Source organism: Gasterosteus aculeatus, chromosome 3 (assembly GCF_964276395.1).
Source record: "Gasterosteus aculeatus chromosome 3, fGasAcu3.hap1.1, whole genome shotgun sequence".
Classification (NCBI taxonomy): domain Eukaryota; kingdom Metazoa; phylum Chordata; class Actinopteri; order Perciformes; family Gasterosteidae; genus Gasterosteus; species Gasterosteus aculeatus.
In genome coordinates, this window is record NC_135690.1 from 8,522,610 (window position 1) to 8,536,449 (window position 13,840).

The 13,840-nt window shown below is 47.0% G+C and overlaps 3 protein-coding genes across 4 annotated transcripts in view; 1 reads left to right on the forward strand and 2 right to left on the reverse strand.

The window, feature by feature from the left end:
• Window positions 1-700, reverse strand: part of LOC120815736 (protein unc-13 homolog A) — a 24,196-nt gene extending 23,496 nt beyond the window's left edge. The window contains exon 1 of the mRNA XM_040170656.2: window positions 307-700. Coding sequence (XP_040026590.2) covers window positions 307-328 — 22 coding nt within the window. The 5' untranslated portion in view covers window positions 329-700. The remainder of the gene's footprint in view (window positions 1-306) is intronic.
• Window positions 701-1,241: 541 nt separating this feature from the next.
• On the forward strand, window positions 1,242-5,859 carry btbd2b (BTB (POZ) domain containing 2b). The gene is made up of 9 exons (XM_040170669.2): window positions 1,242-2,438; window positions 2,558-2,677; window positions 2,907-3,063; window positions 3,155-3,260; window positions 3,349-3,546; window positions 3,650-3,842; window positions 4,046-4,133; window positions 4,238-4,384; window positions 4,777-5,859. The coding sequence occupies exons 1-9, from the start codon at window positions 1,918-1,920 to the stop codon at window positions 4,936-4,938; spliced, it is 1,692 nt and encodes a 563-aa protein (XP_040026603.1). The 5' UTR covers window positions 1,242-1,917; the 3' UTR covers window positions 4,939-5,859.
• Window positions 5,860-6,216: 357 nt separating this feature from the next.
• Window positions 6,217-12,828, reverse strand: LOC120815738 (elongation factor 2b). 2 transcript variants are annotated; one of them, XM_040170658.2, is made up of 14 exons: window positions 12,653-12,828; window positions 11,177-11,391; window positions 10,605-10,786; window positions 10,298-10,509; window positions 10,043-10,221; window positions 9,561-9,666; window positions 9,019-9,271; window positions 8,678-8,873; window positions 8,441-8,564; window positions 8,064-8,306; window positions 7,537-7,890; window positions 7,264-7,446; window positions 7,016-7,148; window positions 6,217-6,820 (listed from the first exon to the last, which is right to left on the reverse strand). In XM_040170658.2, the coding sequence occupies exons 1-14, from the start codon at window positions 12,653-12,655 to the stop codon at window positions 6,627-6,629; spliced, it is 2,577 nt and encodes an 858-aa protein (XP_040026592.1). In that variant the 5' UTR covers window positions 12,656-12,828; the 3' UTR covers window positions 6,217-6,626. The 2 variants fall into 2 exon arrangements, with proteins under 2 accessions (XP_040026592.1, XP_077955143.1); XM_078099017.1 differs by having other exon boundaries at window positions 11,177-12,429; window positions 12,653-12,797.
• Window positions 12,829-13,840: the final 1,012 nt, after the last annotated feature.

The window sequence follows — 13,840 nt, forward strand, 5'->3', positions numbered from 1 at the left end:
GAGATTCACTCATTCACACAGCTGGCATCTTTATACGAGTGAATAAAACAACGTGCCGTTTGGCAACGGTGCCGTCCAAACGCGTCGCCGGTGACATTTCACCGAACCGCGCCGCGGTGCTTCCCGTCGAGGCTCCGGTGTGATTTACTGATCGATCAGCACAAACCCGGCTGCGCTGCTCCGGCTTACGTCACGCGAGACTTTTTTCTACCGATCAGACAGCCGGTGCGACCGAACCCGCGGTGGAAAGTGACAAGTGACCGGTAGCATCGAACAGAGAGCGAGGGCTTGGATGTCCTCTCTTACCTCCCACACACAGCAGGGACATCTCTGATTCGGTGTGAGCCGTACCCCGCCGTCCTCCACCGAGTGCTCCGTGATTTGTTTGGTCGGTCCCGTTCGTTCTCTTGGTTACAAAAAAAAAAAAAAAAGGATGGGAAAAAAAAATAATCAAACCGCCCACCCGTTACCCTAAATGGTACCGGAAACCAATTAGCGTCATGTCGGAACCGCCGGGTCTGTAGCTGCAGAGCTGTTGGTCTTTTGACAGCGCGAGTCACACAGGAGTGATATCTCCTCCTCCTCCTCCTCCTCCTCCCCCCTCTTCTTCCACCTCTGCCCCCCTCTACTTCCACCTCTGCATTGCCTCAGCTCTCTTCCGCTGCTCCGCCTGCGCGCACCGCCATCTTGTTTCAGCGGCAGCACCCTGCGCGTCGCTCTGACGTCACGGAGGATGAGTAGCGGGCAGGGAGAGGGGGGCGGGGCGAGGGGGACACGGACGGGATTGTGCTGAATCAATTGGGTGCCGCGAGTGTGGTGCGCTCAATGATGTCCTCGAACAATTTCCGTCATTGTTTTCAAAGTTACAAAGCATTTTAGAAAAGTTATTTTAAATCGCATATACCCAGCTTTTTGAAACTGAATTTAAAATGTTTTATATTCATTCAATTGCACTTGCACTGACAGACTCTTCAATAACTTTGGATACATGTCACCCATAAATTTGAAAAATATCAATAATATAATAGCTAGGGTAAACCAAATAGAGTCTAACAGAAATAACATTAACGTAGGTTGAATTATTTGCATGTATTATTTTCAGGGTGACATGCATGTGATACGATTACAACCATGTCAATTGTGGAATGTAAACTACTCCTCACATGCAGTCTTGAAAATAATATTAAGTCCTGTCTGTTCATTATAACATAGATCTCATGAAAAGTATACAAGATCAGGAATATTGAATTTATTTCTGTAGCTTTCATTTTTGTAATTTATTTGGTCAATAAACAGATATGCTTTTGTTCTAACAAGTATATTACAAATTACTGAGTGACATTTGCATTCGATTGAAAACAAAGACATTTTAATGAACTGAGATTCTAAAATTGTTTCATAGAATCCTATTCTTATATTTTGGGATAAGGTTAGCCGGGGAAACAGCCCCTGCAGCTTGATAGTATCTTGTATAAACCACTATATTTCATTCATTGATTTATTTACAGTCAACAATAATAATTATTTGTATTATGCTGCGTCAAAGGTTTACATTCATTTTCAAAAGCAGGACGTTGAGAGGAAACGATATCCGTTGTGTTGTGTCCATAAAGTTAGAAATTTGGAGAACAGTTTTGGGCAGATGTCTGAACTCTAACGGAGAGTTATTTAACTGTCTGGCAATGGCGATATTTGAAACGAAGAACAAAGAAAATTATTGTGCCATGCAAAAAAACTTTGAAGCTTATTTTAGATCAAAACAATCAAGTCAAGTCCTAGTGAGAGGGACATGGACCACACGCTCCGGAGGACACGTAGCAGTACCAGCAACAGACGCCAGAGGGCGGCAGCGGCTGTCGAGTAGTAGAAATACTTAAAGAGACGAAGAGCGTTGTTTACGCCTACACTCGTTTCAAGATGGCCGCTGGAGACAACAGCGGTAGGCCTCCGTGCCTTAATTTCTCCGGTCCGGGTCCTTTGGGAAACAGCCAGCCCAGCAACAGCGTGTTCTCCATGCCGGCATCCAACGGCGGCGGGGTCGGTTCGGCCGGCGGAGCGCAGGGAGCGGCGAGGCGGCCCAACCCGCAGCTGGGGCCTGGCGGCGGGGACGGCAACGCCGCTTCGAGCGGAGCTCAGCCGACTGCGCAGAACTCCCTGCACCAGTCCGCTGCGGCAGGTGCTGCGGCAGGCGGAGTAATGGCCACCCCGGCGTCCAACATGGCAGCCACCGCGGCGTCAAACGCGTCGGCGTCGTCGGCACCGAGCGCCGCTCCGGCGGCGGCTTCGGTGCTGGTGTACCGGGAGCCGGTGTATAACTGGCAGGCGACGAAGAGCACCGTCAAGGAGAGGTTCGCTTTCCTCTTCAACAACGAAGTGCTCAGTGACGTTCATTTTTTAGTCGGAAAAGGAATGGGTGTTCAAAGGATACCTGCGCACAGGTAATGTTGACAAACTCCAATGCACTATTTTCTTTTCTTCAAAATATCACCCTGGTAACCGTATGTCTGAAACGTTTTTTTCTTTTCTTTTTGTGGTTGCTGATTGTTGACGTTGCCAGGTTTGTCCTGGCGGTCGGGAGCGCAGTGTTTGATGCCATGTTCAACGGCGGAATGGCGACGACCTCGACGGAAATCGAGCTTCCTGATGTGGAGCCGTCGGCCTTCCTGGCGCTGCTGAAGTAAGGGGCGTCGGAGGGCGGGCCGAGCAGTCCGGTCATGTCGGTGCTCTGAATGTGGGCGTGTTCTGTTTTGTTTTGTTTCTTTGTCGTGACAGCATCGCGGAAATTACGGTCCGACAACGCAACATGCAATTATATTTATTTGTCAACGTATTCAACGCTTGGAATTAATCAAGCATACTGCAAAAAAATACAGCATTGTCTGATACCACATGTGTACCTATTGCAGGTTTCTCTACTCTGATGAAGTCCAGATTGGGCCGGAGACGGTGATGACCACGCTATATACAGCTAAAAAGTATGCAGTGCCAGCCCTGGAGGCGCACTGCGTGGAGTTCCTCAAGAAGAACCTGAGAGCAGACAACGCCTTCATGCTGCTCACGCAGGTCAGCTTCCCACAGCAATGAATGGAGGACGGCTCTTAAATGTGACTTTATGTTAAATGTGTTTTTTTTTTTTTTTAATTTGTCGTTTAAGGCTCGGTTGTTTGATGAGCCGCAGCTTGCCAGCCTTTGTCTCGAGAACATTGATAAGAACACTGGAGATGCTCTCGCCGCTGAAGGCTTTACGGACATAGATTTGGGTAACGCCCCTTTGTCAGCGTCATTATTGTCCCGTGTTAAATTTCAGATAAGCAAACAAACTGACCATTGAGTGTTTTTCTCTGCTAGATACCTTGGTGGCAGTTTTGGAGAGGGATACTCTCGGGGTGAGGGAGGTGCGTTTATTTGTTGCTGCGGTGCGCTGGGCCGACGCGGAGACTCACAGGCAGCAGCTGCAGCCCACGCCCGAGAACAAACGCAAAGTGCTGGGCAAAGCGCTCACGCTCATCCGCTTCCCTCTAATGACCATTGAGGAGTTTGCTGCAGGTGAGCAGAAACGCCACAAAACCCTGGCTTTTACCGATGTGCTAAAACACCCGCACAGCCTTTGCGTGATGGTTCTCCCCGGGTCTTGCCATCGCCCCGACAGGTCCAGCCCAGTCCAGTATTCTGACCGACAGAGAGGTGGTGAGTCTCTTCCTTCACTTCACCGTGAACCCGAAGCCTCGCGTTGAATTCATCGATCGGCCTCGCTGCTGTCTCCGCGGGAAGGAGTGCAGCATCACGCGCTTTGGCCAGGTGGAGAGTCGCTGGGGCTACAGCGGGACGAGCGACCGCATACGGTGAGTTTGGAGCAGAGAATTCTGAAAATGATTGTGCTTTTTACGTTTAAGTTAGTGAGGTTATATTAATTCAATGCAATCTGTGAATTTGTTCATTTGTTTGTTGTTTTATGAACTAAAAATACCCATGAGTTTAGTGATCCATTGGACATGCATGTCCACGCAGTTCGCTATCAAACCCTCTTGATGTGTTTCCCTCTCAGGTTCTCAGTGAACAGACGGATATTTGTGGTTGGGTTCGGTCTCTACGGCTCCATACACGGACCCACAGACTACCAAGTTAACATACAGGTGTGCACCCCGAGCCCTTCCGGACATTTGTTTGGTTTCTCTGTACTGTCGGAATGTCGTATAACGTATTGGGGACGTTTGTGTCTGTTTTCTTCTCGGTGCAGATCATTCACACAGACAGCAACACGGTGCTGGGTCAGAATGACACCGGCTTCAGCTGTGATGGATCAGCCAACACCTTCAGAGTCATGTTCAAAGAACCGGTGGAGATTTTACCCAACGTCAACTACACTGCCTGTGCTACACTCAAGGTCTGTGACGTGTCGCTGATCTTACCAAGTACACTTGAAGCAGTTTGCTTTTTAGGAGTGCATTTCATTTTGGAAAAGGCTCGTGATTATTTACCCTCTTTGTTTGGTCTGTTAAATATTCAGAGCTAGTGAGAAATGGTTATCAAAGTTTGGCTCAATTTTTAAGTGGCTATTTTCGCTTGAACAGTGCACACATCTAAAAATATAAATGTACCCTCATGAAAGACACAAAAAACTGAGGCCGTTGACTAAATCTGTTGATTGAGTAATAAATCAATTGACTTTGCGTTTTTCAGCTATAGTTTCTTTGCCCCCATTGTGAACTTGGTACTGGCACTTGGCAGCGTTTGCTTTACCAGTTTATTCAACCTCTCCGTCTGTCTGTCTCGCAGGGCCCGGACTCTCATTATGGGACCAAGGGAATGCGAAAGGTAACACACGAGTCGTCATCCACCGGCACAAAGACGTGTTTCACTTTCTGCTACGCAGCGGGCAACAACAACGGCACTTCTGTTGAGGACGGACAGATTCCCGAGGTCATCTTCTACACATAGTCACCTCTGACATAGTAACGATCCTCCATCAAATGTGACAACCTGACACCAGCGCGGCGCCACACCTCAGCAGCCGTTTCTGGGGACTAATCTTTCAGACGTCATATTGTTCCCCCCATGTAGTGCACTACAGTTTGCCACATGGGAAGACAAATGGCCCTAAAGCAATGTAGGTCACTACATGGGGCGTAGCTTGTCATTTGAGATGCTGCCTCTTTATCAGCACCTTCTGTCGTCCCCCTTTGTGTTGTAATGATGCCAGCCTCTGCAACAGAAATGACTGTTACCGACTCCACGAGGGAGGAAAAGGGGGCGAGAGGGGCCTCTCAACATTATTCACCCTATCGATGTCACTGCTGTGGATTAACGGCATGAAGCTTGAAACTGAATTCTACTTAAACTGTACAATTCTCCTTCCTGTGCTCCACATAATTCGTTCAACGGAGTCGCAAACTGTATGAATGTACAGATCTGCCAAGACAAGATCCTCATCCCCGTTCAGTACAATTGAGTGTGTTTCACTCAATTCCATATCAGCTGTAACTTCCATAGAACAGTAGACCTCATAGTCTTTATAAACTCCTTGAACCAAACTTCATATTCATCTTGACAACATGATAATGTTAAGCAGTTGTGGGGTTTCTACATAAAGTACAATCTGTGATATCTTGTGTTCTTGCTTGGTAGTTGCCTATTCCCAAGATACCTTGCACTTCTCGGCCTTGCATATGTTCATTTGGTTGTTCTATAGATGCACACTAACTCTTAAAATAAGTTTCTTTTTAGCTTTGTTTTAAAAAGTGTGGACGGAAGAGCTTACCCTCTTGGTGTGGCAATTAAAGGGTTGTATATTAAAGTGTCATTTATTAACATTATATATGTAACTTGAAAAAACTATTGATTAAAGCGTGAAGAAAGATATTTTGTTGCTTGTGTTTTTGGATAAAAACCAATCTCAGGAGTAACAGAATCAGGAGTTTATTCAAAATTATTGCTAAATAAAAGCCTAAACTAAACCATCAACCTTATTTTAGCATAGAATCTAGAGACATGGGAGCAGACCGGCTCTGTACGTCACGTACCAGCACATCTAAGGCCCACTAACTGACGCGGGGTTGTTTGGTGACTTCTAATACATTTTTCATTCTTTATTAATAATAGTGAGGAAGCTGTTGATCTTCTGACAAAAGCAAAATAAATAATTCCCCAAAATGTATTCCCTTTAGTCCAACAGTTTTCATCAATTCTGTCCACTCAACAAATACCCAATCAAGGGAGTTAGATTTCTGTAACACTTTATTGTGGTTTCCGTGGTTTAATCTGGCCACGATTCCTTTAAATATGCATTATTGCAGCAGTATCACAGTGCACTGTACAGGCCCTTCCTGGTAGATGGGGGGAAAGGGAGGGGGGTGTGATGGATTAGAAGAAACAAGGAATACAACTGCTATCCAATTGTTCCCGTATACCCTCGCCCTAGGCACTTGGTGTACTGTAGCTGTGAAATGAAAAAATGCATCATTGCTTCCGCTGGCCTACAACAGAAGCTAAAAGCTTTGTTTCTGCTCCGGACTCAAAGACAAAAACAACCTGTGCAACGTATCTGTAAGCCTGTGCAAAGAACTTTAAAGTGCCCACGGGTTTGGGTTTAGAGCTTGATTTGGTGTTTCATAATCCGAGCTCAGTGTCTACAGTTTGTCCAAGTAGTTGTCGAGGGCGGGAAGGCCCTCCTTCAGACCTTTGCGTTTCCTAATTTCAGCGACTATCTGGAAGGTTCTGGTGGTGGGGTCGCTGGGGTCTCCCTGGAGAATCTGCCAGTGGTCAAACACACACTGAGGAAAGGCCTGGCCTCCGGTGTTGCTGCGCAGGTCAGCCGTGAACCCTGCAGGCCATAAATACAGATTTATTTAGTTTTAAATACTGCTGTACTCTTCCCTGCCATTAATAAAGAAATAACTAGTAACAAGTCAATAACAAGTCAACCAATCAATTGTTTAAGTAAACATTTGGTTGCATCAAACAGCAACTACTGAGAGTGTAGTTGGAGTTATGTATGTCATACAAAACACAAACTCACCAAAGGACTCGTTGACAGGCAGGTAGGCTTTCACCACAAACATGGGAGTGCCAATCACTTGGGATTCTTCAAAAACGTGGCCTCGTTTCCTGTTCAGCACGCCGTAGATCCCGCCGACCACCTGCTCCGGGCACTGCACGAGCAAGAAGCGGATCAACCAAACCGATTAGAGGCCATTTCAAATTGCACCATTGTCACATTGTTATCATTGGGGGTTCATTTGGGCTGCTGTCCGCCTCCATACGCGCCTGTATCTCCACCAGGTATATAGGCTCCATGAGTCGTGGCTGAGCAGTGAGCTGGCAGGCGTACAGGACCCTGCGCGCCGTGGGAATGATCTGTCCTCCCCCGCGGTGGATGGCGTCCGCGTGCAGTGTCACGTCATAAATGTCGAAGCGAATGGCGCGCATGTTCTCCTCGCACAGAGCGCCCTGCGCGACAATGACAAGAGACGGTTGCCTTAGTAACCCGATGCACGCGCTTTTACCGCGTACAAGCGGTCAAAGTAAACTTCTGCCCACCTCTTTAGTCGCCCACTGGAAACCAGCCACAACGCTGTCCTTTATCTCGTTGAGGTACTGAACCCCCTTCGTCATGTCTATCAGCAGGTTGGCCCCGCTTCCGTCCGGACCAAAGCACCAGATCTTCCTGGCCTCCGTCACCTCCCACTCGTACTTGTCGGAGAGAAAACGTGCACGGGCCTTGAGCTCCTGCCGATGGCTGACATCCCCCTTTTCGATGTCTTCCGCCAGGCCGTCGGGGAAAGGGCGGGACTTCATGAAGAGACGATTGTGCTTGTTGGGGGACTTGGACAGACACATCTGATCTGATTCTTCCATGACTGTCTCCCTGTAGGCCACGACGGGGTCTGATTTCTGGAACGAGATGAAGGAACTGGGAGTATGCGGGAAAACAAAGACAGCCGCAAACCGCATTTTCCTACCTGTACCGTCATGCAGGACTGTCTCTGGTCAGATGTTACTTCGGACACAGATTCCCTCTGCTACGTAAACCGCTTTTGGCAAAATCTCGGCGCTCCTCGTCTCACCTTCAGTGGAATGCCGGCGTGGTCTTCCTCCAGGTCCTTCAGGCAGATCTCCAGATGTAGCTCTCCGGCTCCAGCGATGATGTGCTCGCCGGACTCCTCGATGATGCACTGCACCATGGGGTCAGACTTGGCCAGACGCTTCAGGCCCTCCACCAGCTTGGGTAGGTCGGCGGGGTTCTTGGCCTCCACAGCGACTCTGACCACAGGGCTCACGCTGAACTTCATCACCCGCATGTTGTGGGCCTGCGGGCGGAGCCAGAGCCACCATGACAAAAGGGTGGTCGAAACGGAAAGAATGATTGCGACAGCAAGCAACAACTAATGATCCATCGTGTGGTGCACCAGTATTCTGTGTAAAGCGGGAAGCAATTTGCTACCTGTTCAAAGGTGGTGATAGTCCCGGTCTTAATCAGGAACTGGTCCACTCCAACAAGACCCACGATGTTGCCACAGGGGACATCTTCTATGGGCTCCACGTACCGGCCCATCATCAGAATGGTTCTGGGCGAAAGGAAAGAAAAACAAGCAAAATTTGAGGTCTTTCGGATCCCATTTTCATTGCTTTTCTACCATTTCAGGCCTCGACGTAGTGTTTTTATTTTCAACATGCTCACCTCTGGATGGGTTTGACGTAAAGGTCCTCCTTTTTGCCAGGGGTGAAGTTTGGCCCCATGATGCGCACTTTCAGACCAGTTGACACACAGCCGGAGAATACCCGACCAAATGCATAGAAACGACCTTTGTCGGTGGTCGGGACCATTTTGGAAATGTACATCATCAGAGGAGCTTTGGGATCACAGTTCTTAATACCTGAGAGGGCAGAAGAGATAGTAATAGTCAAGTAATGTGATAAAGCTCAAATACAGCCTACAATTTAAGTCAGCATTCTCTGGAACGAAATGATCAAAACCCTTTATATCGGGGTGCAGAGGTGTGGTTAAAATGTCAAACCGACCCATGGCGGCCTCGTCGTCTCCCGGCCCTTCGTAGAGCAGCTCGCAGCGGTACTTCTGTGCCGTGACGGGGGAGGGCAGGTGGATGGTGATCATCTGGAGCAAGGCCTCCCCAGCAGGTAGCCAGCGGCGCATCACAGCCTTCAGCAGGGGCTTCCCCTCCTTCTCCTTGTCCTCGGAGTCCAGTTTGACATCCAGCTTCATGATTAGTTTGGCTGTCTCGTCCTTCTTGAAACTCATGATGGCGTCAAAAACCTAAACAGTGAGAATCCAAGTCATCGCCTTAAAATGACCCTCAACTTTGTTTTAAAAGCTTGTGTCCAAATGTGTCCACTTGTATGTGTCTCTGGGAATGAATACTGTGAATAATGTGTTGCTTTCAGCCTCTTCATCTTAGTGTCCTACGCGTTTTTAAGCCCTTTGGTGTTTTAAATCCATTTTGAATAACACAGAGACGTGTGAAGGTCATTAGAAAAATGAAGACCTGACATTGTAAACATATTTTTTGTGTGAGTTTATGTCACTTATTTTTCTTTCCATTCACCTTAAAGATGGGATCCAAAACGAGCTGGCTGAAGGTGCGGGGAAGTTTCTGGCCATCAGGACCGGTGGCAGTCTTACTGAACTTCCCGGCATTTGGATCAAAATATCTGTATATAAATTATCAGACAACATCATGACTCTCAGATGATTGACATCTAGCTAATAATCTTGTTTTAATTGCGCTACATGTGCCATTATTGTGAAAATGCCTTAGTGTATGTAAGAGAAATGTAAAGAGCGACTTAACATCAGCTGAATATCAAAGTGCTGTTGACCTCTGAGGGGTTTACCTCTTGTGATGTAAAAGAGTGTGTGGTTTGTGCGCCGTGTATCACTGTTGTGGGTTTGGTCTCAGGTGCAACCGAGCACACCTCTGAGACACAACAGGAAACTTTCAACTACAGAGAGCAGTCAAATGCTGCCTGTCAGCCTCGGGGTCAAGTTACTATGTGAAGCACGTTTCTGTCTGGACATCATGTTTACCTATCGCCCCACAGTTTCTTCATCATGTCCTCCACTTTCTTACACCTCGCTGCTGGTCCCAGTTGAGCATCTCCTTTGGAAGTGAACTTTGCCACATACATCTCGGCAAACTGCTTCAAGGTGAAAGCCCAGCCGTGGAGGCCTGACCCAAACCCAACAGTACCAACAACAGGATCGATCTGAGGAAGAAGAAGCGTTCAGCGGTCTATTTTAGCACATTTTTGTCTCTGAGTTGTGCTTGTGCATCTGCCTCACCATGATGTTCCCCATGGGCCCCCCCTCATCCTCTCCATAAGTGGAGATAATCACGTTGACATTCTCCACGATGCGTTGAAAAGTCTGGAAGAGCTCCTCCGGCTCCAGCTGCAGCTCAAGCAGCGCCCGGTCCATCTTGTTCATCATCAGGACCGGCTTGATGCGCTCAGCGATCGCCTGCCGCAGCACGGTCTCCGTCTGCACACACACACCTGTCGAGAGGGCAGAAACAGGTGAGCCCTCGGGGGGGAGGGGGGGGGGGGGTGGGGCGGTGTGTAGGAGGACGTGGCGAGGGCGTTGTGGTCACCTGAGACACAGTCCACCACTACCAGGGCGCCGTCCGTCACCCTGAGGGCGGCAGTGACCTCAGAGGAGAAGTCGACGTGACCGGGAGAATCGATCAGGTTGATGAGGAAGCCGTTTCCGTCGTTGTTGTGCTTGATAAACGCCAGGTCGTAATCTCCAAGCTCGTAGTACAAAGAGATGGCGCTGCACGGCAGAGGGGACAGGGACAGGCTGGTACACGCTCACTATACCTGCTGCCACTGCTCATTAAAATAAAAGACCAAAACTACATACAACCGAAAGAGTTTCCAAACTGAGTCATCTCAGTACTGGAATGATGGACATTTACAATTTTTTTAGATTTTGGAAAATGTCCCCCAGACATATTTGAGAAATTTACATAAAGGAAGTAAAAGAAATGTTCTATCGTTACAAAGTCATGCTTGGATAGTAATGATAAGCTGATATTTTGAAAGTAAAATGATTTTTATTATGGATATTTGCTGTATTAGAGAACTACATGCTAGTTTTACAACTTTTAATAGGTGGCACCGAAAAACAACGGAGCTGTTTCTCAACCCACTTCTCACATACGTTGATTTGATGGTGATGCAGCGCTCCTGCTCGTCCTTGCGAGTGTCTGTGAAGCGCGTCTCCCCGGCGCGGGACGAGGCAATGATGCCCGCCTTGGACACCAGCGAGTCCGTCAGAGTGGACTTCCCATGGTCCACGTGGGCAATCACGGAAATGTTCCTGATGTTGGACTTCTTGTCCATGATGGCCCGGATCTGATCCACAGTGAAGTTCACCTGGTGGAGGGTTAAGTCTGGGGTGTTACATTCATCCATTCACATCCGGGAGAGGCTCATGTTATTCATCGTGTAGTAGTTATTCACGTCCAGTGCCAGATCCCTGCAGCCGGCCCAAGCGAAGTTATAAAAAGAAGACAACTTGAAACTGAATCCATCAGCCCGGCTGCGAGAAGGAATGTCGGCACTGCACAAATACTTTACCTTCCTGTTCCGAATCAAACAACACACCAGGAGCGGCTGAGTCACCGTGCTGCAGCTCACCGTGTCACGAGGGGACAGCATGTCTTCATTATATAGCTTGGGTTCCCCTCAAATGATCCTTAGCTCAAGCAATATGTGTTGCTCATGTGCAATCCTCTGACATCAGAAATACAACAAGTGAGGCTTGATGTAGAAATTATACAATTTGATGATGTGATGATGTAAAATGTATGTATGCATATATTAAGAAACTAAACAAAGACTGAGGTATTATTTGCGATGAAGCCTTTTTGAGAAATGTTTTTTGAAAATCACATCTATCTGAGCCTCAGTATCATGAATTTATTTAATACGAAAAGACAAGCAGCACTATTTAACACAACGTCTAGCACGTTAACGTCCTTCTGTCCACATAACGGGGATAGAGATAGAAAGTTCGGAGTGTCCAGGCATTCACTGAGACACATAATAACCCATTATAGGCCTTTATAAATCACCATCCACCATCGAGAAACAAAATCCACTGCAGCTCTCGCTGTCGGTGACGTATTATATACAATAATATATTATGTATTACATGCAATCATATATTATGTATTGCATGAGCTATGTTTTTTTAATAGAATCAATGTGAAAAAACACACACACGCACAACCAACATGTTAGCATGTGCCAACTTTCTGCACTTGTGTGATGTGTGCATTGATGCTACAGCAGCAGCTTGGTATTAAAGGCTTTGCTTGGAGCAGATCGGTGAGCGAAGGCCCTGCTGCCTTTATCGGTGCTGCTAGTGCGTATGTCGCACGCAGAGCCTCTACATGATCCCATAACATCCTGTTTCACACACACACACACACACACACACACACACACACACACACACACACACACACACACACACACACACACACACGCACACACACACACACACACACACACACACACGCGCGCGCACCCGTCAGGCTGCATTGCACCGAGAGCTCTTAAAAACTAAAACTACATCACAGTCATGCGACAAATAATAGAGCACGTAAACAGCAGCCCCGTCTCGACTCACCATTTTGTCTCCGGGTGTTTGGTCTCTGTGACTGTGCAGGGCTGCGACACACTGCCTCAGAGGACAGGCGGTCCCGGTGGAGACAGGAGGAGGGACGCTGCTGTTGCTGCTGCGGACGAGCTGTCGCGTTCAACGCGCAGACTCCGCCTGCAGGGGGCGCCGCTTCCGCAGAGTCCGGTTAGAGATAATGCTTAAAAAAATATTTGTTTTTTTATTTATTTATATTTTATATATGTTTTTATCTTGTTTTATTGTTTTGAATCATGGTGCAAACCGATAAGGCAAAGTCACATTTAAAGCTAAAAAGGGAGTGAGCTTAGCTGCTGTTAAATGTCACCCTGCTTTTTCCATTCCCATCCCATCTTTTTTGTAGGAGATTTTCAATTACACTCTTAAATCTCTTTTTAAAAACTGAAAACTTCCTTTGTCACAAAGATTTCATATTCTGCTTTAGATTACTTTAATGTGATTAAATCAAAGTGGACATCCTGTTTACATGTGTTTATTTTGATGACATTTTGTTGGTGAAGGTAGTAAAGGAAGGTCGAGCACCTTTGAGTTGAGTATGTACACATAGAGGGTACGCAGCTTTTCTCTTCAGAGAATATGGATCCTCTGCTTATCAAAGCAAAGGCTGTCCTGTTTCAGGAAGTGTAGCAGTCTTCCACCAGCTGAGGGCAGAGCAGGGCAAAGCATCTTCGGAAACATTTTCAGGACGTGATCCTTTCAACAGTCAAAAAACGATGCACAATAAATGGATGTTCATCCAGATGCTCTTACAATATTTGCTACAGTAGTACAGTAGTGGTACATAATCCAAACGGTTTAACACGAAGATAAAATAACAGAGCCTATGCTGGAGAAGAATACACAAGCTAAATTCATTTTTTATTAATTTTCATTCATTTTGCATGTAATCCTGTGAGTGATCTAATCGAGAATACATTTGTAACTGTAAGGATTCCATTTGGTAGAACGCGTAAACTAAATCTAGAGTTAAAGGTAAAAAATAAAAGACTGTATAAAAACAATTCATCTCCACAATCATAATGAACTCAAGGGAGGCTGGATAACAAAATCTCTAATGACACCAAAAAACAATTATTTCCCTAATCATTTAATTTTCGTGGCACTGTGTTATGTTTCCTCCAGCGACCGACCGACAGTGCAGCCTGCTGCCAGGTGTGC